General features: G+C 43.4%; 1 protein-coding gene across 1 annotated transcript in view; it reads right to left on the minus strand.

Moving 5' to 3' along the window:
• Positions 1-21,538, minus strand: part of garnl3 (GTPase activating Rap/RanGAP domain like 3) — a 281,725-nt gene extending 260,187 nt beyond the window's left edge. Inside the window, exon 1 of the mRNA XM_067969493.1 lies at positions 21,449-21,538. Within this exon, the coding sequence (XP_067825594.1) occupies positions 21,449-21,538 (90 nt within the window). The remainder of the gene's footprint in view (positions 1-21,448) is intronic.
• Between the last annotated feature and the right edge of the window lie 2,112 nt (positions 21,539-23,650).

Below are 23,650 nucleotides of genomic sequence, written 5' to 3' on the forward strand. Positions count from 1 at the left end.
GGGCTTGAACCCACATCCTTCTAACCCAGGTACCGACTGAGCCAAGCTGACGCAAGGTTAAATTCTTCCTGTAGCAGGCTCCTGGCACATGGCTCACGTATCAGAAAACCACATGCAGGCGGCTCACAATTTTCCACCCATTAGGATTAATTGGCACAATATCGTAGGGTTTCCCAATATGCACCGCGTGGTGGGAACGCACAATCTGAAAATTTACCCTCAAGTTGAAATTTAAAAAGGAAAGCTAGATGAAGAAGAAGAAAAAGAAAATGACAGAGGAAAACAGAAAAAAAAAATCAACTGAAGGTAAAGAGGAACTCTGCCCATTTGAGCAAAATCCCAGGAATCCCCTTTAAGAGATCACTGATCAGTCCATTTACTGAAAGTCAGCAACATTTTGAACCAGTTTTAGCAGACGGTAATTTTAGATCCGAAGTGGTTTGAAACATTTGAATATGGTAAATATAATGGGAGTAAAGTAATCCTTTACTCTTCACAGCTTGTTTTAGAGCACTGTATACAGTGTGAGTTTGTGTGTGAATGGAGAGTCTGAATAAAGTTTGTATTTGCTGGTTGCAGCACTGTATGAGTGAGAGCTCATTAACTGGCACAGTGCCCCATTATTGCTTCAGGCTAAACAAAAAACATCTCAGCAACATGCGCGAACCACTAATTATGTCGGCCCATCGCTACTGACCAAACCTTCCCCCTCTCAGGATTGAAAACAGGAGGAAGGGTTTAATGATGATCATGGAGTGGGTCCATTTAAAAGCTTTCCTACTGGATTCTGATTTTTTGAGTGGACAACTTTGACAGAAATGAAGATGATTATTTTTGAACTGTATTAAACGTTGCAAATCTGAAGACATGCTGTTTCTAGCAGTTTAAATGGGCATGGGCAGCATCACCGATCTGACAACATGCAAAGTGCACGTGTAGGAAGAAGAGTGTTAGGTTTCTGATCATAGCTCAGGGAGGCAGTTGTTACAAATTAGATAATCATATAAGTTAAAATACACTATGGATGCTGAGTTTCCAGCAGAGATGGTGTTTTGCAAACTGACAGCAGCACCTTGAACTTTCAACATCATCCCTGGCCACTCAACTTTGACTGATTACTGCAGTCCCATTATCTCAGAATGCATCATTTCAGGCAGCAAAGCGGAGGTAAACTGAACTTGCCTTTCAGGGCTGAACACACACACAAAGTGTATGCTATTCCCGGGTAATATGTAATGAAATGGAACCCAGTAGCACTACAGCTCAGATCATTTGGGGCTGTACCACTGCATCACAGGCAAGCCATCATCTCTACATCAGATGTATGCCTTCCCCACTCTGAAGATATGTGTTATCTGCAGTTGGTACACGTTGTTACAATTTATGAAGGCACTCCGAGGTTGAATAAAATACCAGCATTCTTTTGGTTTTAATTCACTCTTTACCACTGCAGATTTGTGGATCATTTTTGTCATCCGGTTTATAAGGACGGTACTTTGAGTGCATCAGCAACACTGCCCGTTGATAAAACAGCCCTAGTATTTTCAGACAATATTGTGCATTTGGTTCCACCAATTCAACTATGTGTCGCGACTGAAGGGTCTAGAATGAGGGGGACAGATACAAGATTAAATGAAAGAGATTTAAGACAGAGAGCGGGAGAAACCTTTTTACACAGAGGGATGCGAGGTTGTGGAATGCACTGCCAGGGTAAGTGATTGAAGCAGAGACCATGTCAACATTTAATAGGTTAGATAGGTGATTGAAGGAAACAGGAATAAAGGGATACGGGAACTGAATGGGTACATGTGATTAGGATACTGCTCATGTGGAGAATAAACACCAACACAGGCTGATTGGGCTGAACGGCCATTTCCATGTTGCAGTTTCTATGTAATTCTATATTTCAGCCATATCCACAAACCAAAACATGGCTTGAGTCAATTATAGAGACTGTAGTTTAGAACATCTGTAATGCAGATGGAGGATGGGCTGGCTTCATGAAAATGTTCCAGGTTGATTTTGTATTCCCGATGCAACAGCTGCCAGGACCACTGAAAGCAGAGCAGGTCCGGCTGAAGTGAGGTGGGCTGATCTGGAGAGGTCAGCCCCTGAAACTCATTATAACACGCTCGGTGTGCAGGTTCCTGCGTTTGGTTACGGGGAGCCAGGACACCCAGCAAGGCAACGGGTTTTAAAGGGCTGCTGCTTGCACTACAGAGAAGCAGAGATCAAGCAACACACCAAGATATTGCACCACCAGACTTATCATGAGGTGGCAATCAGAAATTTAACAGAATTAAGGCAGAGGTATGTACGAGCTTTTGGGACCCAAAAAAAGATGGTTCTGTTTTTGCCTGCATTAAGCTGGAAGAAATTTTGATTCGTGCAAGACTTAACGTCAGATAGTCAGTTAGAAAGTTTAACAACAGCCATCAAATCAAGAGGAAAGATAAAGCTCTATATAATCAGGTACCTGAACCTGTGCTCCCAAGTGAAGTCACCAAGGGGAATCATAAAGACAAAGAGCAGCGAGGTTGGAGCCATGGGGTTTCCTGCCGGTTACTGTGTGGGCAATGGAAGCATAACCATTGGAGAAGGAACCAGATAATATGTAGTGTCATTACTAGGACAAGTTAAATGAAACAAGGAGAGGCGGTGCCATGAAGGTTGCTACTGAGGAGAGATGTTGGAGGGGGACATAATGACAGTGGAGATGCCAAGAGGACAAGGAGGGACAGCAAACTGCAATCACAGTCACAGAATGTGTGACTTTGACCAGAGCAGTCATTTTGCCATGGGCGGGGCTGAATCCAGAATGGAAGGTCTCAAACAGAGAGTAGGAGGAGAGGTGGGCACATGTTTGAGAAGCAACAACACATTCCAAGACTTTGAGAAAAAAAAGGAAAGATACAAGATGGAACAATAATTGGAGAGAGCAGAGGGGTTTAAGGTGAGATGCTAATTGTTTTGAAGGAGATAGGGACACTGCTACAGGATAATGATAGGTTGGCGATACTGGTTAGCAATGGTCTGCCAGGAGGAAGTTGGATCTTCAGGACCTGGGAGTGGAGGAGGTCAATGGCACAGGAGATGAGGAATCAAAGTGTGAGGCATCAAGCACCAAGGAGAAAGTAGTTCCAGTAATGGCAGTTGATGAAGGCCAAGCTCCTGTAGGGCAGAGGGCAGCATCTTGAGTTGACTGGCAATACAGATGTTGTCATGCTTTAAATGAGAGTAGCAGAACCCTGCTGAAGAATCACTTGCCTCCTTGAACACAGCAACAATTTGCATTTATATAGCGCCTTTAACATAGTAAGACATCCCAAGGTGCTTCACAGGGGCATTATCAGACAAAATTTGACACCGAGCCACATAAGGAGATATTAGGACAGGTGACTAAAAGCTTGGTCAAAGAGGTATGTTTTAAAGTGGTCTGGGTCAGAATGGGGGAGTCCAACGCCCTGATCGCAGCATCATCTTCCACAAGTATTAAGGGATATGGGGCTAAGGCGGGTATATAGAGTTAGGTCACAGATCAGCCATGATCTCTTTGAATGGTGGAAAAGGCTCAAGGGGCTAAATGGCCTACTTCTGTTCCTATGTAAGTGATGTCACTCTGTGATGCCCTGCTCACTAATCCAGGTTTGACATGGATCTTCTACATCTATGTCAATCTGCATGAGTTTTACAATGGTTGGCCTATAGCATAGCCTTAACAAGCTAAATTCAGCTCTTATCCCAACTTTTTGATGGTGCCCAATAATCCATTTTCAAGTGCAGGAATCCCCAGAGCAGCACTAAACCAGGACGAATAGACAGCTTTCCACTTCATTCCACCACTTTATTCATATTTACTTCTGAAAACAAATGGATGAGCGAATAAAATAGCATGGCAGGAATTTATTAATGTGAATGCATTAAACACCGAGTCGATTCCCTACATAGCAGGAATTTCGTTTTGGTGCATGGGAAGAAACGTATATCATTTTAGGAAAGCGTTTGGCAGCAGCTTTTAGCAGGATTGAGGAGAATTTGGGTTTTTAAATCATGTATCATCTCAGCATTATTTTCCCCTGTTCACCACGTCTTGAATTAAAGACACAACTGCACACCAGAAGTAATTTACTGCAGTAGTTAAGAGGGGAAGTCTGAACAATTACTGTACAACTGGTTGCAGTCAGGGGATTTTAAATTCTAGAATGGCAGAATTTTTAATATCATCACAGCTGATGACATTAAAAGGTGCTGGACATTACTTACTCAGACACCACGACATCTGATGTGATGCAGTAACGGGTGTTCTTCCCAGCTTGGAGGCTGAGGCACGTTGAGGGTAGAATAGAGGAATTTCACTCTGTTATTTATATCCGACCTGGTATGCTTGATGCTGACACAGAGGGGCCTCAATAAGAATGTGTTCCACTCACAGAGCACTAATGTGATGGGCAGAAAATTCACAAAACCAATTTATGAGTCAAAGACGTTTGTTCATTCTGTTAATGTAATAAAGTTAAATTACTGGCCCCTAGAAAATATCATAACAATAATCACTGATAAATTTTAATACTAAGCCACCCACACATCTTAGATATGAGAATCAAGTAACCAATTAAGAACGTGTTGCCAATTTAATCATTCATAAATATGTCTGAGATCAAGTTTATCTTTTAAACAATCTTACTGGCTGCTACAGGGGGCAATAAGAGCCAAGAAACACATTTGCGTCTCACCCTCTGCGTGTTCAACGTCATTTCACTCCCATCAAACTCTGAATGTTCTTTTTCTGCTGTTTTTAATAACACAATTCTGTTACAAGTTGAACAAGTTGTCTTTTGAGGTTAACAAGACTTTTAACAAGTAAAAGAGTTCGCCATATTTAATTGCACCATATTAAACAATCTCCAAAAAATGTTCATAGCTGCAATTCTGGAATCGTAAATTCGACAAACACAAACAATTCTTTCACCGTCCAAAATTGTGTGTTTTTTTTAAATGTTGGACCAACACCATTTGTTTAGAGGTAAAGATAACACAGTATCATCTGAAAGACAGCACCTCTGACAGTGCAGCCCTCTCTCAGTACTGAGGTGCGGCCGTATATATATATGTACACACATACACGCTGATATATAAAAATTAACGGTTTTTGTTTCCCTAGAAAAGGGCACCGAGGACCTCAGGCTGCAAAAGGCTGCAACTTTCTTTGATCAGGAAGAAAATGTTCTTTATTCCTAATGTAATACAGTAGATCCCAGGTTAATTACGTACTGTTCAGTACAACAATTAGGGCCTGGCATGCTAAGTAGTGGCACCATCAGCCAATGAAGAGACAGAATGAAAGCCAGTGCTTTCATTATGGAATCAAACTTGAATCACGCACAATATTAAAAAGCAAATAATTTTTAAAAATTATTATAACAGCTTGGAGCATGTGTAGATTTCTCGAGGCGAGGCTCCGAGTGTGAATTGGAGTATCAGATGTGGTCAGCTCGCTCACTCGATTCACGGTTTCTCAAAATTCCCTCCAATTTTACAAGATAAAAAAGCCAATGTCTAGATGAGGTTAAACTTGATATCACTGGCGCACAACAGCATCGATGCATCACCTTGCAGTAAGGTCAGGAGAGCTATTAAATAAAATGCTTGCCCAGCCCTAATCGTTGGTGGGAGTGAATACTGAACAGTACGTAATTAATCTGGGATCTACTGTATTACATTAGGAATAAAGAACATAGTCTTGTTGATTAAAATAAAAGCTCAACCCAATCTTGGTGGACTTGCGGTATTAGAGAAAGCCTGATCTGCAGCAGATAACAGCACTTGCTGCAGCATGTACAGCGGTAATGATGGCAGAGTACCAGCACAACGTGATTGTCTCATAACTGGCCTTATTTCCCCATCAACCACCAAAAAAACAAACTTCCCCAACGGAACCGCACGTTAAGCACCACAGCTGCTAATGTGAGATCTAGCTAACAAGACATTGGGGACATTCTCGTTTTGCCTTAGTCATTTATTTTAAATCGGTTAACTGATTGAATTCCTCTCCACTATTTTAGTCAGACAAATGTGTTATGTGTTTGTATAGAAGTGCCCATTACATAGTTTCAGGGCCCTCAGAACTTAGGCCACAGGCTTCTTCAATATTGCAACTTGTAAGAAAACATCTGCTCATGAAATGAGCTCTAATATTAAGTGGTTGTCTCAAAAGTTCCCACTCCTATCACAGTAAAGAGATAACCATTCTGCCCACAGTAGGATTACCAGCTGCTTACCCCTATTGAAGCATGGTTATTTTGGTGGTTATCCGCAACATAAATTATCATTTTCTGCAGTAACTTAGATGGCAGACCAATTAAACTTAAATAAAACCTTAGATTTACGCCATAATGTCAGCTTGGCTCACTGCGTCTCGTCTCTGAGCACATAATCTAGCCTGACACTAAGACTGTCATACTGAGGAAGTGCCGCATCATCAGAGGTGCCATCTTTCAAAGAAGAGGTTAAACCGAGGCCCCGCCTGCCTGTTCAGGTGGATGTACAAGATCCCACTGCACGCTTTCGAAGACGAGTGGGGAGTCCTCCTGGTGTCCTGGTTGACATTCGTTCCTCAACCAACACCACCAAAATGACCAGTTAATCTATTCATCTAATTCACTGTTTGTGGATCCTTCCTGTGAGCAAATCAGATGCCTTGTTTATCTACAAACCAATACTTCAAAAGTAACTCAAGGGTCATGAAGCACTTAAGAACGTTTTGAGGCCCTTTATAAATGAATGTACCTTCTTTCTATAATGGAGGGGCGATAAAGTGGAATATAGAAACCAGCAGATAATCAAGAGTTCCCCATACTTAGCCTGCCACAATGAGTTTTCAAACTTCTGACTGATCTGATTTCAATTAGGTAATCAAGTTCCCAGCACAAGCAGGGAAGATCCACACTTTCCATTTTAATATGCAAACTCCTGCTGGTCTTCAAAGCCCAAACTGCTGCTGTTGCTCAATCTCAAAGATAGTAAATTCTACCAGGTACTCTTCATCCAATAACAACTGCTCGTCCAGCTGGATCGAGAACCCAGAATCTGGGAACAATCCATTAAAATGCATTTTAGCTGCTTTATACCAAAAAAAAGTTGGAAAATTCTTTTGAAAAAAAAAATGACCTGTAGTAGAATTTGGAGGGTGGGGGGAGGGGAGGGATGGGCTGCAATCATAACAAGGACCTGCCACATGATCTAAGACAGTCAGAGTGGCACTCAGGGATTCCCTGATGGTGCTGTTTTCAGAAGACTCCAAGGAGGTCTGACTGGGGACTTCCTTAAGCTGTGTGGAGGAAGGTGACAGATGGTAGACTGGTACAGTCAGCAGATTGACAACTTGTTCTCCAACTGTGCCCGGCCAGTTTACACGTAGTGATGCAAGAATATAAGGTCACGATGCAGCTGATGAAAGCCAAAATTTTATATCATCGTCAATTTTTCTTTGGTACTCTGTTTCCTGCCTCTCAAAGCACTCCAGGATGCTAGAATAATGGTTATGTTACTGATCTAGTAATCCAGAGAACATTGGGTAAATTTTAAAATACCAGCGGGATCTCAGCCTCAATGCGCAGGTGGGAATCCTGGGAAAAATTTTTGTGCGTTGTCTCGAGCGATCACGACTCAATTGAAGGCCCTTAATGTGACTTCTGGGTTTCGCGTCTCCATTCTGTGCAGCGGACGTACTGTGCACCCAAATGATGTGCTGAGACCTGGATTATTTAAAGGGCCATTACAACCATGGGTATTGAGGGAGAAAGGGGAAATCATCAAATAGGGAGCAGCAGAGGATGAGGCTAGCACCCTGGTTCAGTGACTCTTCGCTGGAGTAGCTGTTAGCCGGTGTGAGGAGCAGGAGACAAACATTGTACCCGGCAGATAGGAGGAAATGCTCTGCCTCTGCCACCAAGAAAGCCTGGCTCGAGGTGGCAGAGGGGGTGAGCAGCAGGAGCACCATCTCAAGGAGTTGAGTGCAGTGCAGGAAGCGCTTCAATGACCTAACCAGGTCAGGAAAAGTGAGTACAGTTACTGATTCACCTGCATTCTGTGGTGCACATTATCCCCCCTCACTCTCTGGCCTGCCAAGCCTACTCCATCACATCACTCCTCGCACCCACTTAAGTCTCATTATATTTTTTATTCGTTTATGGGATGTGGGCGTTGCTGGCAAGGTCAGCATTTATTACCCATCCCTAATTGCCCGAGAAGGTGGTGGTGAGCCGCCTTTTTGAACCACTGCAGTCAGTGTGGTGAAGGTTCTCCCACTCCCATTATCAACTTACTTTCACTTTCTGTGCACTTCCTCACCTCCCCATTTGTTCTCCGACCACTCCCACTCACCCCAATCCTGATGCAATGTGATGAACCTGTCTGATAGCTGCATCAGAGGGAGACTCTTTCATTGGCAGCCACACTTAAAGCCAGGGAGGTATTGCTGCAGTTATATAAGGTATTGGTGAGACCGCACCTGGAATACTGCATACAGTTTTGGTCTCCATGCTTAAGAAAAGACATACTTGCTCTCGAGGCAGTACAAAGAAGGTTCACTCGGCTAATCCCGGGGATGAGGGGGTGGACATATGAGGAGAGGTTGAGTAGATTGGGACTCTACTCATTGGAGTTCAGAAGAATGAGAGGCGATCTTATTGAAACATATAAGATTGTGAAGGGGTTTGATCGGGTGGATGCGGTAAGGATGTTCCCAAGGATGGGTGAAACTAGAACTAGGGGGCATAATCTTAGAATAAGGGGCTGCTCTTTCAAAACTGAGATGAGGAGAAACTTCTTCACTCAGAGGGTAGTAGGTCTGTGGAATTTGCTGCCCCAGGAAACTGTGGAAGCTACATCATTAAATAAATTTAAAACAGAAATAGACAGTTTCCTAGAAGTAAAGGGAATTAGGGGTTACGGGGAGCGGGCAGGAAATTGGACATGAATTTAGATTTGAGGTTAGGATCAGATCAGCCATGATCTTATTGAATGGCAGAGCAGGCTCGAGGGGCCGATTGGCCTACTCCTGCTCCTATTTCTTATGTTCTTATGTTCAATGCATCCATCGGGTGAACACGTCACCCTCACTCACTCACACGTCTGTACTTTCTGCACTTGGAGAAGAGAACGCAAAATGCAAGGGAGTGAAGTCAGACTGGAGTGGGGGGCGGCCACCACAAATAGTGGCCCTGAAAGAGGAGGAGGCCTTGGAGCTCAGCTGCATGGTTGAATGCCTGGCTGTTGGAGATGTCGAGACTGGCACCCCGCAAACATCTGGCGTCAGAACTTTAACATCCCTCACACACAACGTGAATCGATGTTGCACTTCTCAGGATGCTCATCGCAACATCACTTCTGTGATGATTCTTAATATTGCTGAATGTTCTCCTCCAGGGCCTTCAAGGATTGCTGAGGCAGCAGACGACCTGGACTAGGGCGATTCCTCAGAGGAACTCTGTGCCACGCACCAGTGCAGATACTCAAACCTCGGTGGGTCCTATTAGAGAGTTAGCTGGGTTGTCACCTGGTGAATCACTACTCACAAGTGAGCACGAGCAGACACTGGTGGCAGGGGCAGCTGTGGAGATTCCTCGTCGGTGGGCGCACTCCTCTCCGAGCTCTGCTCAGCTGGACGCAGAAGCTGAACCCCGGGGGCCATCCTTGAGAAGGGGAATGATCGAGGTAGAGATGCACCTTTGCGCCATACTGAAGACGTGCCAGGCACACTCTCCACAATAGCGGAGAGGATGGAGCATTAGTGGAATGGTGGCGCAGATAAGTGCAGGAATTCCTGCAATGGAGAGAATGGCAGCCTCCATTAAGCTTCAAGCACGGCTCACAAATGAGTCCACTCAGACCCTGACAATGGCCGTGCGGACTCAGAGTGACCAACATTCTGCCGCCTTCAACAGGCAGACATATATTTTAGCACTGGCCTTACAAGGCATCACAGGTATCTTCCATGCACAGAGTGGTAGGAGTGATGTGGCCGTGGCCCTGGAGAGGGATGATGGCGAAAGGGGACATGGAAGAGGGGATGCCACTCAAAGTGCTCCCACGTCTCACCTGTTGCCCCCACTCAACTGGCAGCCGCAATGCTGCCTCCTCTCCTGATGGCCGAGTCAGCCCCTGCACAAGTGCAGGTGGAGCAGTCTTTGGAGGGGCCCTCGCTGGCTTCAAAACCCAGAGGGCGTAGGCAGAGAGCATCCCAGCAGTCAGGGCAGGGACCTGAGCAAGCTGCCACTACCTCTGCTGAAGTCACAAGGGATGCACCACGTGGAAGGAGTAGGAAGAGGAAGGCAAAGGTTTTGCGATCACCAAGGGTACGCACAAGGATGTCTGACTAAATGTCATGTTTTTCATTTCTCTTTGTTTTTTGTTGCATTCACAATAAATGTCATACTTGTCACTACCACTGCCACGACTTGACCATTCTTGAGTCCCTTTCATGAAAGTGCCCTTGCATGTGGTTCATCATGAACGGCAGGACGACAGATGGAATATAATGTGGGAAAATGTGAGGTTGTTCACCTTGGTAGGAAGAATTAGAAAAACAGAATTTTTTTTAAATGGTGAGAAAGTATTAAATATTGGTGTCCTGGTACAAGAAATACAAAAAGTTAGCATGCAGGTACAGCAAACAATTAGGAAGACAAATGGACTGTTGGCCTTTATTGCAAGGGGGTTGGAGTACAACAGTAAGGAAATCTTACTACAATTGGGGGCTTTGGTTAGACCTCACCTGGAGCACTGCGTACAGTTTTGGTCTCCTTATCTAAGGAAGGATATACTTGCCTTGGAGGCAGTACAATGAGGTTCATTAGATTAATTCCTGGGATGAGAGGGTTGAATGGGCCAATACTCTCTGGAGTTTAGAAGAATGACAGGTGATCTCATTGAAACATAAGATTCTGAGGGCGCTTGATAGAGTAGAGAGTCTAGAACTAGAAGGCATAGTCACAGGATAAAGGGTTAGCCATTTAATACTGAGATGAGGAGGCATTTCTTCACTCAGAGGGTTGTGAATCTTTGGAATTCTCTACCCCAAAGGGCTGTGGATGATGAATCATTGAGTATATTCAAGGCTGAGATCGATAGATTTTTGGACTCTTGGGGAATCAAGGGATATGGGGATCAAGCAGGAAAGTAGAGTTGAGGTTGAAGATCAGCCATGATCTGATTGAATGGCGGAGCAGGCTTGAGGGGCTGTATGGCCTACTCTTGTTCCTATTTCTTATGTTTTTATGTAAGACTTGATGCCACCCATTGGGCGCGTTTACAATGGGTGTATGTGTGGTTGTAGGACTGTTTTGTGCAAACGGAGGGGGTGGGGGATGCTGGTGGTGGTCGTTCCAGGTGGTCCGAGTACTTCACTATATTCACTTTGCAGATCTCCTTATGAGAATCTATCAGATATGAGTGACTCCCTGGCATCACGAGCAGCCGGGTGTGCCGCTGCTCTGCCCACGGGTCGCCCATTGTCATCGTCTTCCTCCTCCTCATTTTCTTCAATGTTAGTGACAGATGCGGGTGCTTCTTCAGCACATGGGACCTCATTCATCTGTAACCCTCCACGTTGAGCGATGTTGCACAGCACACAACATACGACTATTATTCTACACACCCTCGCCGGTGAGTACTGAAGGGATCTCCCGGATCCAGGCACCTGAAGCGCATCTTGAGCATTCCTATGGCTTGTTCAATGACAGACTTGGTGGTGATGTGACTGTCGTTGTACCGCTGCTGTGCCTCGCTGGTGGGGTTTCTCACAGGTGTCATGAACCACGTATTCAGGGGGTATCCCTTGTCTCCAAAGAGCCAGCCCTTAAGTCTGTCTTGTGCATGGAAGAGGGCTGTGATGTAGATTCATGCAAAACGAAGGAATCATGGCAACTGCCAGGGAATTTGGCACAAAGCTGCAGAAACCTCTACCGGTGGTTGCAAACCAGCTGCGCATTGATGGAGTGATCTCCCTCTCAGTTGATGAACAGTCCTGGCTCATATCCAGGTCCTCGGATTGCTACGTGCGTGCAATCAATTGCGCCCTGTACCCATGGGAAGCCAGCCAGAGAGTGGAAACCACTCAATCACCTCTCGGTCTGGCTGATGTCGTCAATGGAGAAGTTACCATAGTCGGATGCCCTGGAAAACAAGCCATCCATGACCTGTCATGTGCAGACGACTGAGAGATCCTGGTGATGTCACCGGTGGCGCCCTGGAAGGATCCAGAGGCGAAGAAATTCAGGGCAGTGGTGACTTCACCTGCGACGGGCAATGCGTGGCCACCAGGCCCAGCCGGGAGCAGCTCTGCATGAAGAAGCCTGCAGATGTCTGCGACACCTGGTGACTCAATCTGAGCCTTCATGGGCACTGCTCCTCAGAGAGGTCCAGGAAGCTCAGCCTCTGTCTGTCGACCCTCTCATGTGGGTAGTGCCTCCTGCGACCTCAGCCCTTCCGCTGGTCCACCCTCTCTGCTCTTCTGCGGGTCCTTGTGTCACACCTCTGTCTAGTGGAGCTGCAACTCCCAGAACTGCACACCTTGCCTGCCACGGATGGTGACGTGCCTCCTCCTCAGATGTACTGTAGAATAAATCCAATGTGCCCCCCCATCCTGATATTGTCAGTTTGAGGGGATCCAAAAGGTAGGTAAATATGTGTGAACACAAGAATTCTGAGTGTGAACCAAGAAATCTCAGACGAAACACAAAGATCTCCCAGCCAGAGGTTTGTCTGAGAGAACTGACTCCCCCTTTCTTCACATGTCAATCACAGGTTTAAAGGTCCAAATGGGTGACGGCTGCAACTCGCCTCCGTTTCCATGGCGTGTTTCAGAGGCCACAGGAGACACGTTCAGAAGCAGTTAAAGTGGCTTGTGTAGTTCAACCCACAAAAATTTAACATCTTTAAGTACTTTAAGTACCTCAATTGGCCCCGTTAAATATCGGCAAAGCGCACGTGCACCCAGACTAGTCTGTGTCAAGCCTGGAAGTCAGCAGGTTGGAGCCAGGACGCGGTCCCGATCCCAAAACGGAGCGTTTTCACTGCCCGCCCCCCCAACCCACCTGTTCTTCGGGGTTAAAATCTACCCCCATAAGTCCAAATCCCACCCTGGCAGTTTGAGGATTTGAATTCAGACTTTTAAAATCTGGAAATAAAAAGCTGGCGTCAGTAAACATAACCATGAAGGTGTTGGATTGTCATAAAAACCCAACAGGTTCACCAATGCCCTTTAGGGAACGAAACCTGTTATCCTTACCCAGTCCGGCCCATATGTGACTCCAGCTGCCCTCTGAAGTAACCTAGCCAGTCACATCAAACCGCTACAAGAAGGCCCACCACCACCGACTCATGGCCAACTGGGGATGGGCAATAAATGCTGGCCTTGCCAGCAATGCCCACACACTGGGAATGAATTTTAAAAAGTGTGTCGGGAGTTGAGGGTACAATTCCAAACCCCTGCGGCTAAGCTTGCTTCTTGTTTTCCGAATGCAAGCAAGTACAATCTCTTCCCATTTATGAGAAGGTCCCTTTAAGCGAGGCGACCTCCTCCAGCCTTGCTAGGTTACACTCGGAGGCCGAGTGGCATACCATGGTGAAATAAGTGCCTTTTCCTTCCCGTTCCACAGGCAAGATCTTGGTGCCGTCTCGTAAGGACGTAACTGTGGCCAAAAATGTGAATAAATATGACTCGAGTTTGTCAGACACCGTGAGTGGGCCTCTCCTCACTCACCAGGAAGGAGAAGGACAGGCACTTTCCTTTCTGCAGTAGTCAGTCATTTTTTTGACCGTGTCCTTGTCTTTACTTCCGACCATTATCATCAGGCACCTTCAGGTCATTCCATCACTTCTGATCATCCTTTGCATCACTCTGGCTTTTTTGAGATTGGATTTGATTTCTTTTTTATGCCAATTTTAACTCAGTCACTTCAATACGTCCTTGTTGTAGCTAAGTGGCTTCTGAAATCCTTAGTTTCCTTTTAATAATGAATTATTTCACTGGAATGTGAAACTCTTGCTCACTGAAATGTAGCTTATACCTTGTTGTCATATAAAAAGCAGTGGAAAATAAGTTATACTTGTTAACAAAGGCTAAGTAGGTCATTTCTGGTTATTAATCTACTTAATTGGCATTATATTTTCAATCAGATAGCTGGTCATTATTTTAATATTTTCTTCTCCTTCCCCCCTCCTGGGTCTCCCCATAACATACAATGTCACCAGCTGAGAGGGCAGACAGACAGACAACTCACAAATCTCTGGCAAGGTCACTCTGAACTCAGCTGCCAGGCATACAGGAGCAGCCTGGAGTGTCTCTCCTGCTGGTTTTCCCTACTGAGAAAAATGGCTTCTACCCACCACCTACTCTTGATAGCAAGACTGAGATCAGAAACTCAGCACTTGGAGGATCACGCACATGAACTCAACACCCACGCCAACTCATTGGAAGAATACACAGTAGCGTCACACCACCCTGCTCCACTGGCACAATGCACCATCCCAGTACACCACACTGTTCCATTGGCATGCTGCATCATGCCATCACACCACCCTGCTCCATTGGCACATATATGATCCCACTGTACTACCATGCCTCACTTGCACAATGCACTGTACTACGACACCACACTACTCCATTAGCACAATGCATCATGCCACACCATCATTGTCCACTGGCACATGGCACCACCCTACTGCATCACTCTGTTCCATTGGCACAATGCGCCATGCCCTCATGCCACCCTACTGCATAGGCAGAATGCCCCTACCCACTGCACCATTCTGATCCATTGGCACAATGTGTCATGCCCTCACACCACCCTACCGCAATGGCACAATGCCCCTACCCACTGCACCATTCTGATCCACTGGCACAATGTGTCATGTTTTCACACCACCCTACCGCATTGGCAAAATGCCCCTACCCAATGCACCATTCTTATCCATTGGCACAATGTGCCATGCTCTCACAACACCATACTGCATTGGCACAATGCACCATGTCACCGTAGCATCCTTCTCCATTGGATGCCTTGAGCTACTAAATATAACGTAAGGGAAAGTAAGTCGCATGGGAAATACATTTTGTTCAAATTACTCCTTTTTATAGAAAAAAAATAAGCAACAGAAATGTCTTCACTTTTTTTTTTAAGTATTGATTTTATTGTAGACATGGAGCCATTGAGGAGGGTCTCCATCCAGTCACCAATTTTGGGGATGACCCCAGTGCACCTGAAGCTGCTCCACTGTAAAGAGCAAGGGCGCAGTCTTCGAACCAGTCTGAAGGCCGCTCTGGTGCTGCCCAACCCGGAAAACCATGTTCCAGTCTGGAGATGCAGCATTTCCAAGCTACACTTTAAACGAGAAGTGTTCTCCCTGAACCAGGGGTGGGGTGGCCAATCTTTCAAAGCTCAAAAGCCAAGAAAAGAAAATTGCATCTGACAAAGAAGCGCAAGTGTTTAGGTCCTTCCACGGGACGCCTTGCGTCCTGGGTGAGTGACTCCAAAAGCAGAACCACCACCATCCCCAACACCACCCCCCACCCACCCCCTACACCCCAGGTAGCTCTCTACAGAGGTTGGTAGATTTGCGTCAGGGACACCACATGAGCCATGTATCTGCGGACCGCAACACCCCACTGTGGTAGGAGTGCCTTAAATTAAGTATACGACCAGGTATTTTCAATGTAACCTGTGGGACCTTGTTCTTTTTTTGTTCAGTGAAGTTCTGACAACAAAATTCCAGCCATGAGTTTTTTTTTTGTTTAATGGTTATTAGTTTACAAAAATTGCAATAATCCCAGCAACTAACAATAAGGATCAAAATACAATCATTTTTGATAAATAATGAAACACTGTACTAACAGCTCAAGAGATAGTCTGACTGCAACCAAAACAAAAGCATTGAATAAGATGCATTCAGGCACTCCTATCAATGCAACCTTGGACATGGTTGGTTTCTTACTATTTCCCTGAAATCTGCTTTCTGCTCTGTGCATGAACAACAATTCCAGAATGTGAGCATCAGTCAGAACAGATTTACACTTTGATTTTACATGTTCACGAGTAGAAAAAAAAAACAGATTCACGTGCATAGAAATCAGAAGAAGGGCTACAGTGTTGATGTTTGAATAGTTCTCCCTTGGCACAGCTCAGTGCCAACATTTCTAAAACACTTTGTGGCACATCCTAGGCCAGAAAGGAGAGACTTCAGTTAAGAACCAATTAAGACACTCACTGGGTTCACCCGACGTCATTTTACCCCATTTATCGTCTCTTCTCTATTTCAGGAGAACTCAGTTTTTGCATCACATCAGGGCAAGACATTAGCAGTTCATAACCTGATAATGTTTTCTTTAATTAAAAGTTCACATATTATTCTATACCGTGTTTCACTTCATTCCCCTCATAAAATCCAATTAAAAATCACCTGGAATCTCAGAAAATTTAGGGTTTCCCTTATTAAGCCTGAAACTTCACAGACCTTTATCAGCAGCAAGTCAAATATACTGAAACTAAATCATCTTGACTCTGATCCACAGCAAAGTCCCCAGGCTTCACTCATTCTGTTGCTGCTGTTCCTCTATTGGTTGTGCTGCCCCCTTACCACATTGCCTACTCCTCCCCACTCTGCAGAAAATGCCGCTGGCCTCGCTCCCCATTAAGCCCAGCTCTCTGCTAAGCACCTTGAAAACTCTGCCTCCACAGAGAACAGCACTTCCCTTTCCCCGAGTGCAGCACCTGTGATTGCCGCTGTCGTCCAATTAAAGAGCTGCACTGCTGTCAAATCATTTTGAAAAGTCAAAGAGCCACACTTGTGCATAAAGAGCCAAATGTTGTCCATCACTGCCCTAGATTCTCCTTCCCCTTTAAGTTAAGTCGATGGTAAACTGACAAGCAAATAGACAACCATATACAGTTTGGCAGTAACGGCACATTAACCATCAAAGACAAAGCAATCTCACTCTTTCCATTGAGCATACATTTTGATCTCATCCCACAAATTAAAGCAGGTTTGTACATTGTGTTGCATACTAGGAATCTGGACAAGCTAAGCACCTCATTCTTTGTCATTATAAGCAGTTCTACTGTGTAACCTACTGATCGTCTTCATTTGTATTTTCATGGGGGCTTTTATAATGAACATTTTAATGAGAATTTGGATCAAACAAAAATAATTACTCTAGACGTCATTTAAAGGAGCCACTTTCACATACAAAATCCAAGTGAAACAGGGACACAATGGCCTTAACAACCTCGTGAACCTGTGTAGCAGTGAAAACTTCTGAACCACTTCTCCCCCTCTCACCAACTAGTTTTTTTTAAACTGGTTTGTTTTGTTCAAGGTTCTCAGTTTGGAGAGATCGGCTGTAATTCATCCCACTGCAGTGAATGGAAACACGAAGCTGAAGGATAAAAGTAGTCGTTTTCTGGAGTACGCTCGGCCTATATTCTTTGTGGTTCCAGTTTGAATGTTTGCAGTGAGCATTAGTAGTTGGTGCAAAAATGTATAATTTATTATGAGAACTTCTTAAACAAAAGTTTTCATTCATTCACTTTAACTAGCCAGTCTTGTTCGTTTTAATATCTTTGGTCACTTTTGTATATTCAATTACAATCCAAACATATAGACATACAATACTGGAAATACAACCTCACAACAAAGAGTTGCCTTGGCATAACAGACAATGGGAGAAGGATCCGATCAATTATCCTATTTTGAAACATAACCATAATAAATCAAAAACAAAAACTGCACACAATACTGAATGTATTTGGTTAAAGAGGAGATAACGTTAAGTACACTGAGCTTGGAAAGTTGGATTCTAGTTACTCAATGTCAGGTGATGGCAGCATTTTCAAATGGCTGTTACTGATCAGCCTTATATGTGATATAGTACTGCTCTAGTATGTGATTACCTACTACCCACCCACCCCCCCGTGCAGTCTTTAAACTTTACCGAAGTTGGTAATTATATGTTGGTATCCTTTGACAGGCTTAGAGCTCACGTTTCCTGAAAGACATACTTTCAACCGTGTACCAACGTTTACCCACCCAAGGCGTCAGAAAAAGCTAAAAGCCAAAGGCAGAATCAGACCCTAATAATTGTGCCTGCACCACGTATCATTTATGCTGAGTCAGTGCTTATTAATACATTTCGTATTTGGTTCCCATAATCTTGTTATTTTCTCCATAGTATCAGGTTCCATGTTAATTAGTCACTTTAAATTGAGTGGCTTCTTTTAATCAAGGATGCTGATTTTTTCTGGCTTATCCTAATTAGTATCTCAGTGGTTTTCTTTTTCCTGGACCCACCACTTCCTTGCAGGATAGCCTCAAAATGTAGGAACTGACCCGTCTGGGATAGCTGACAATCCCACAACATGTAAAAACGGTCCCTCCTAGGACATTTACCATCGCCATTTGACTTAAAGCAGCTATGGACATTCCCTTTTCAAAAGTGACTTCATTATTTAATTATACCAAAAGAGATAGAGACTTGTCCCCACCACTCCAAACCATGTTGGGCCAATTTTGTGGAACCCATTAGGTGTGCAACTTTTTTCTTGCTGCAAGTTGACAATGTAAATTGTGACTCAAATATCCTCCCACTTATGCACCATTAAGAGCTTGCTCTCATTCAATTCTCTTCTCTTCCTTCCCCGCTCTTCCCCTGGTTTTCGGTGAGGCCAAGCAAAACCTAACTAATAAGTGCTGTATGTGGCCAACAACTTCCCCTACACTTATTTCACAAAGAATTTATTCAGCATTTATTGTGACAAAATATGGCAGGTTGAAGTTATATACAGTTACAATATCTTAATGAGAAATTGGTCCCAACCCGAGCGATTCCAACACAAGGAGAGTGCACAAACAGGCACTGACATTATTCAAAAAAAAATGCAGCAACTTTTATGCCCTCTGCAAATATCACCAGCCAGCCCATTGTGCACACCTTGCCTGTTATCTCAGGATCTGATCAGCAGCAAATTGGTATGGGAATAAGGAAGAGAAAGAAGCTCATAGTAGAGAGTGAAGGGCAAACACAGAGGACAGCAAAAGAAGGGAGGAGTGAGAGAAAGGAAGCCTAGAAAAATAGAAAGAGAGGAAAACAGCAAGGCGGAGAAACAAGAATTAGATTAAAGAGCAGAAAAAATAGGTATTAAGGCATAAACCTGCATCTTAGGGAATCTTGAATGCACTTTAGTGCAAACACATTAAAAGTATGGTAACAGCTTAATTTATTTGCATGTGTTTCGCTCCATGTGTTCATACCCATGACAAAATACAAATGGGAAATGCAGGGGGGAAAAAACATGAAAAACCACCATACGGGAAAAGTCTGATCATGATATGGAAGCAATGAGGAGTAATGAAGATATTGAAAATAAATGAGATTACCCCACTATGAAACATAAACCATAACAAAATCAAAGAATAGCATGCGATGGAAGTTGCACACACACTATCTAATTCGAGAGGAGACGGTGCCTTATACAATGAGACATCTGCTGCGTGCTCTGCCTCAAATTGGGCTTGGAAAGTTTGTTGAAATTTTCAATTAGATTCCAGTTCTCACACCACCCCACCCCACCATTCCATCATCCCCACATCAGCTGATTGGCTATGATAGTACTGTGGTCATAGTACTGCACTTGTAAACCAGAAGTCAAAAGTTCAAATCCACAGCACCGTAAATTGTGAAATTGAACTCAATTATCTGGTAATTAAAAAATAACCAGGAAAGCTGCCTGATTAGCATAAAAACCCAACTGGTTCAGTAATGTCCTTCAGAGAAGGCAACGTTTTACCCTTACCTGGTCTGGCCTACACGCATATGTGATTGACTCTTAATGCTGTCTGAAGTGGCCTAGCAAGCTATTCTATAAAAACAATCACTTCAGGGCAGCAAGGGATGGGCAATAAGCAGAGTATCCCAAGAACTGAGTAAAAAGAAAATATCTACATTTTCAAGAGTCACATGATCAGTCAGCTATTATCCAGCACTGTTTCTATACCTATGCAATCTTCAAACTTCAACACTGATGATAACCTCTAATTCTTCTGCTTTTATTTTGCTCCAATGTGCAATTTTGTTTCCCTTCAAGGCTGGGTGGGGACAAAGTGGATCTCAACCCCCCCTCAGGCATTATAGGATGTGCGATTTCATGGTTACTTTTTAATGTTCCAGAGACATAATTTTTCAGAGGTTTTAACAAAAGAATCTTCAAATGCAGCTACACTGATATGTGGCTTTTTCACAAGTTCTTTGGGCTTTGAACAACTGTAAATATATTAATATTTAATATGTAGGCCCCCTTGACATCTTTGATACATCCACTTTAAGTAGGTTAAGCTGCAAAACTGAAATCTGCTTCAAAGTAAACTTTGAATTAATACAGAAATGAACAAATAATTAAGAGTAATTTCCTGAAATATCCTTTCATTGAAAAGTTAGAAATTTTGTGCCCACCTCTATACATATGTCACAGCACAGGTATGAGGGCTGAGAATGGTTTTATCCTTCCATCTATGGCTTGTCAAAGCCAACTGTCCTGTATTTCATATATGGCTGGCTATCTCCAAAACATTTATAACAATATTTTCTCTCAATAACACCCTTTTTAGATAACTTATAATCCCTTTTTGTGCCACTCATGATCCACTAACAGAATGGTACAATTTATCATTTTCATGCAATACCAAAAATAAAATCAATCATATCACACCTTCTCAAGCAGTTAGCCAGCCACTTACCCAATATAAATGACAAAAAGTTTGCAAATCCTGCTGTGGAGTATTCAATACTTTGCAAAATGTCTGAACAGATATTGAGAAAATCCCAGTTTACTTACAGGACCTTGCATGTAGCCGCAACCATTTGGTTTATTAAAATGTGTCACATTGTAACATATCACCTCTTTAAGCATGTTCAATTGTTTCAATGTGTCAATGCCACATTTTTAGAAGTAATTCCAATTGAAACACAAAAGAGATGTCTGGGGGGGTTAGGAACATAGGAGTAGGCCATTCAGCCCCTCGAGCCTGTTCAATTAGATCATGGCTGATCTGCATCTTAACTCCATCTACCCGCCTTGGTTCCGTAATCTTTAATACCCTTGCCTAACAAAAATCATACTTAAACATGATAAATCCATATAGACTTGCAAATTCAAATGGATTTTCAATGCTATTGTTTTACACTCATAAAACCATTAGATATTCCTTGAAACTTTTTTGTTATGTGATTGTTCCATTTTGCAAGAAATTAATCTTTGGGTTGTTATTTCCAGATTACATTATGGTATTATCAGAGAAAAGATCATTTTGCTAACTGCGAGAAATGAAAAGGTAGCAATAGCACTGTTTGGCCACAGGAACTTTTATCAAACACCGCTCTTTTTATTGCATGACTTACCAGCTCCACAGAACCATAGTGTTTCCTGCTGAACTCCCCGCGTCGACAGCCCAGGTCTTCAGAGGCAGAGCTGGAAGAGAAACGCTTCATCAGTGAACATATCCAATGCTGCACGGCCTTTCACGCAAAATAGCTCACCGTTTTAGAAGCAATGGCATGAGTGCAATGGCATGCTTCTAAAACACAAGCAAAGGGATCTTCCCACAAGCAGCATCAGTTGCTGCCTAGTAGAGCATAATTAATCCCAAAAAAGGAAGAATCTGGAACGCATGAGCCTTTAGATGGAAACCAGTGATTCAATTAAATATTATGTCATTATGAGATCGATAAAAGTTTCAAGGATACTGCTCAATGGTAATTACATTTGAGAACCTTATCTTAGGAACCAGGACCCTGCAGTAAGTCTGATTTGACTGATGTGTACATAACCTCTCTCATCCAATTTTTTTCATCCTGCTTTACTTTAATTAACTTCTAGAAAAAGAGATTCCCTTCATCTTCTGGAAAGAACAGCCATTTGTGGTCATTACCTTTGTTCCACAAGGCAACAAGCCCAATGTAATTGGCTAAGTCAAAGAGAGACCTAAAATGATTGAATACCTGTTAATCAATAGATCCCCCGCCCCTCCAATATTAAACAAGTATTCATATTAGGAGAATAAAATTAGGAGCTGCACCCTCATTGTATGTCGTTTTTAAAAGTCTCTCTTTGATTGTTTCCAAAATAATGGCCTCCTTTTGCGGTATGACTTCAAAAGTCCCTCTGAGGCCGATTCCTTTTCATCTGTACTGCAAATTTTAACTACTGTGTTGCTGATTAAGATGCATTGGGCAACTGGTCTGACAGAAATTGTCAGACAGCCCCACCCATTGGCATACAAGAGTGGCTAATGTGGCAATAAAAAGGTCAACAAACCTGCTGTGTTCTGCAGAAGCAGGCACCCAAGTGTTTTACAATTAGGGTCTCCTGCAACTCTGAGGTGAACTGTGAAGGTGAATGGCATCTGCACAGTGACAGCAGGTAAACAAAAGGCTTCATATTAAAATCAAAGATTTTTTTTCCCTGGTATAAATGTGAAATCAGAATATAAATACTTTGGATTTTTTGTGGCTAGGCTACAATTTTGAATAAACCTGTAGTAAATTCATGTTCAGTAGAAAAAAAAGGTTATATCGGCAGGTATGGAATTATGTCTTTTAGCTATAAAAAGGTAGGCGGTATGATGAGATGTCTTTCATTCCCTGCTGAGGCAAACCCTCTTCTGCTGCATTCATAAAACCTCTGTGGCTGCTGGAATGCTGTCCTTTCCTGTGGGATACTCCCACGTGATCAGTGGTTCACTGAGAAGCATCAATGGAAAAATGTTCATTTGCTCTACCAATGTGTTGGCAGACAGTGACGGTGTTGGAACAATAAAGGTAAATAAAATAAAGTAAATGAATTCCAACTATTTATTCAAAACAGAGTGTATAGCTTTAGCATTTGAAGGGAGGAAGGGAGTGACTGAAGTAACTGTTCACTTTTGTCAGAGCATTTCTAATTAAGCAAACATAAAACATTTTGAAAAAAGCTGGACTAACACTTTTTATTTGGCAATTACATTTGAACTACTTTCAAAAGTGGCATCACTTCATGTCCCCAACACCTTTTAGCTATAAATATAGCTATCCAATAGACTTTTTTGTCTCTTATTTTCTGCCCTTGCCTCTCCTCTCCTGAAGGCACTGATTTATGCCGAGTATTCTATAGGTTCCATTACCTCAAGCAAGTAGGCATTTCTCACGGACTGTCTCTTCACCAAACATCTACACACATAAACCTCCAGCAAGGATCAGCGCCCTGTACCTTCGGCGGGGGTCAGTGAATAGGAATCAGGAGTGGGAACCCTGCCTGGCCAATATTTCCCCTCTCTAAGCCAGAGATGCAGCAGCTCACAGAGCAATAGCAGGGATCAAACCTGGGACCCTCCTGATCTGCGTGGCTCAATCACATCTCAGTGCAATTACGCTCTGACCCATCAGGGGAGCTCAAATCCTGTTTACTTTTCAAATGCAGGTGATCTGTTTTCAATGAAGCATGCCAGTCTGGGAAAATACATTGAATGTAACACAGCTAGGTATCACACAATAATTCCGTGTCATTTTAAAAAGTATGTATAGAACAAAACAAATCAATTCTATTAACAGTAATGTCTTTAATGA

Source organism: Heptranchias perlo, chromosome 31 (genome assembly GCF_035084215.1).
Source record: "Heptranchias perlo isolate sHepPer1 chromosome 31, sHepPer1.hap1, whole genome shotgun sequence".
Lineage (NCBI taxonomy): Eukaryota > Metazoa > Chordata > Chondrichthyes > Hexanchiformes > Hexanchidae > Heptranchias > Heptranchias perlo.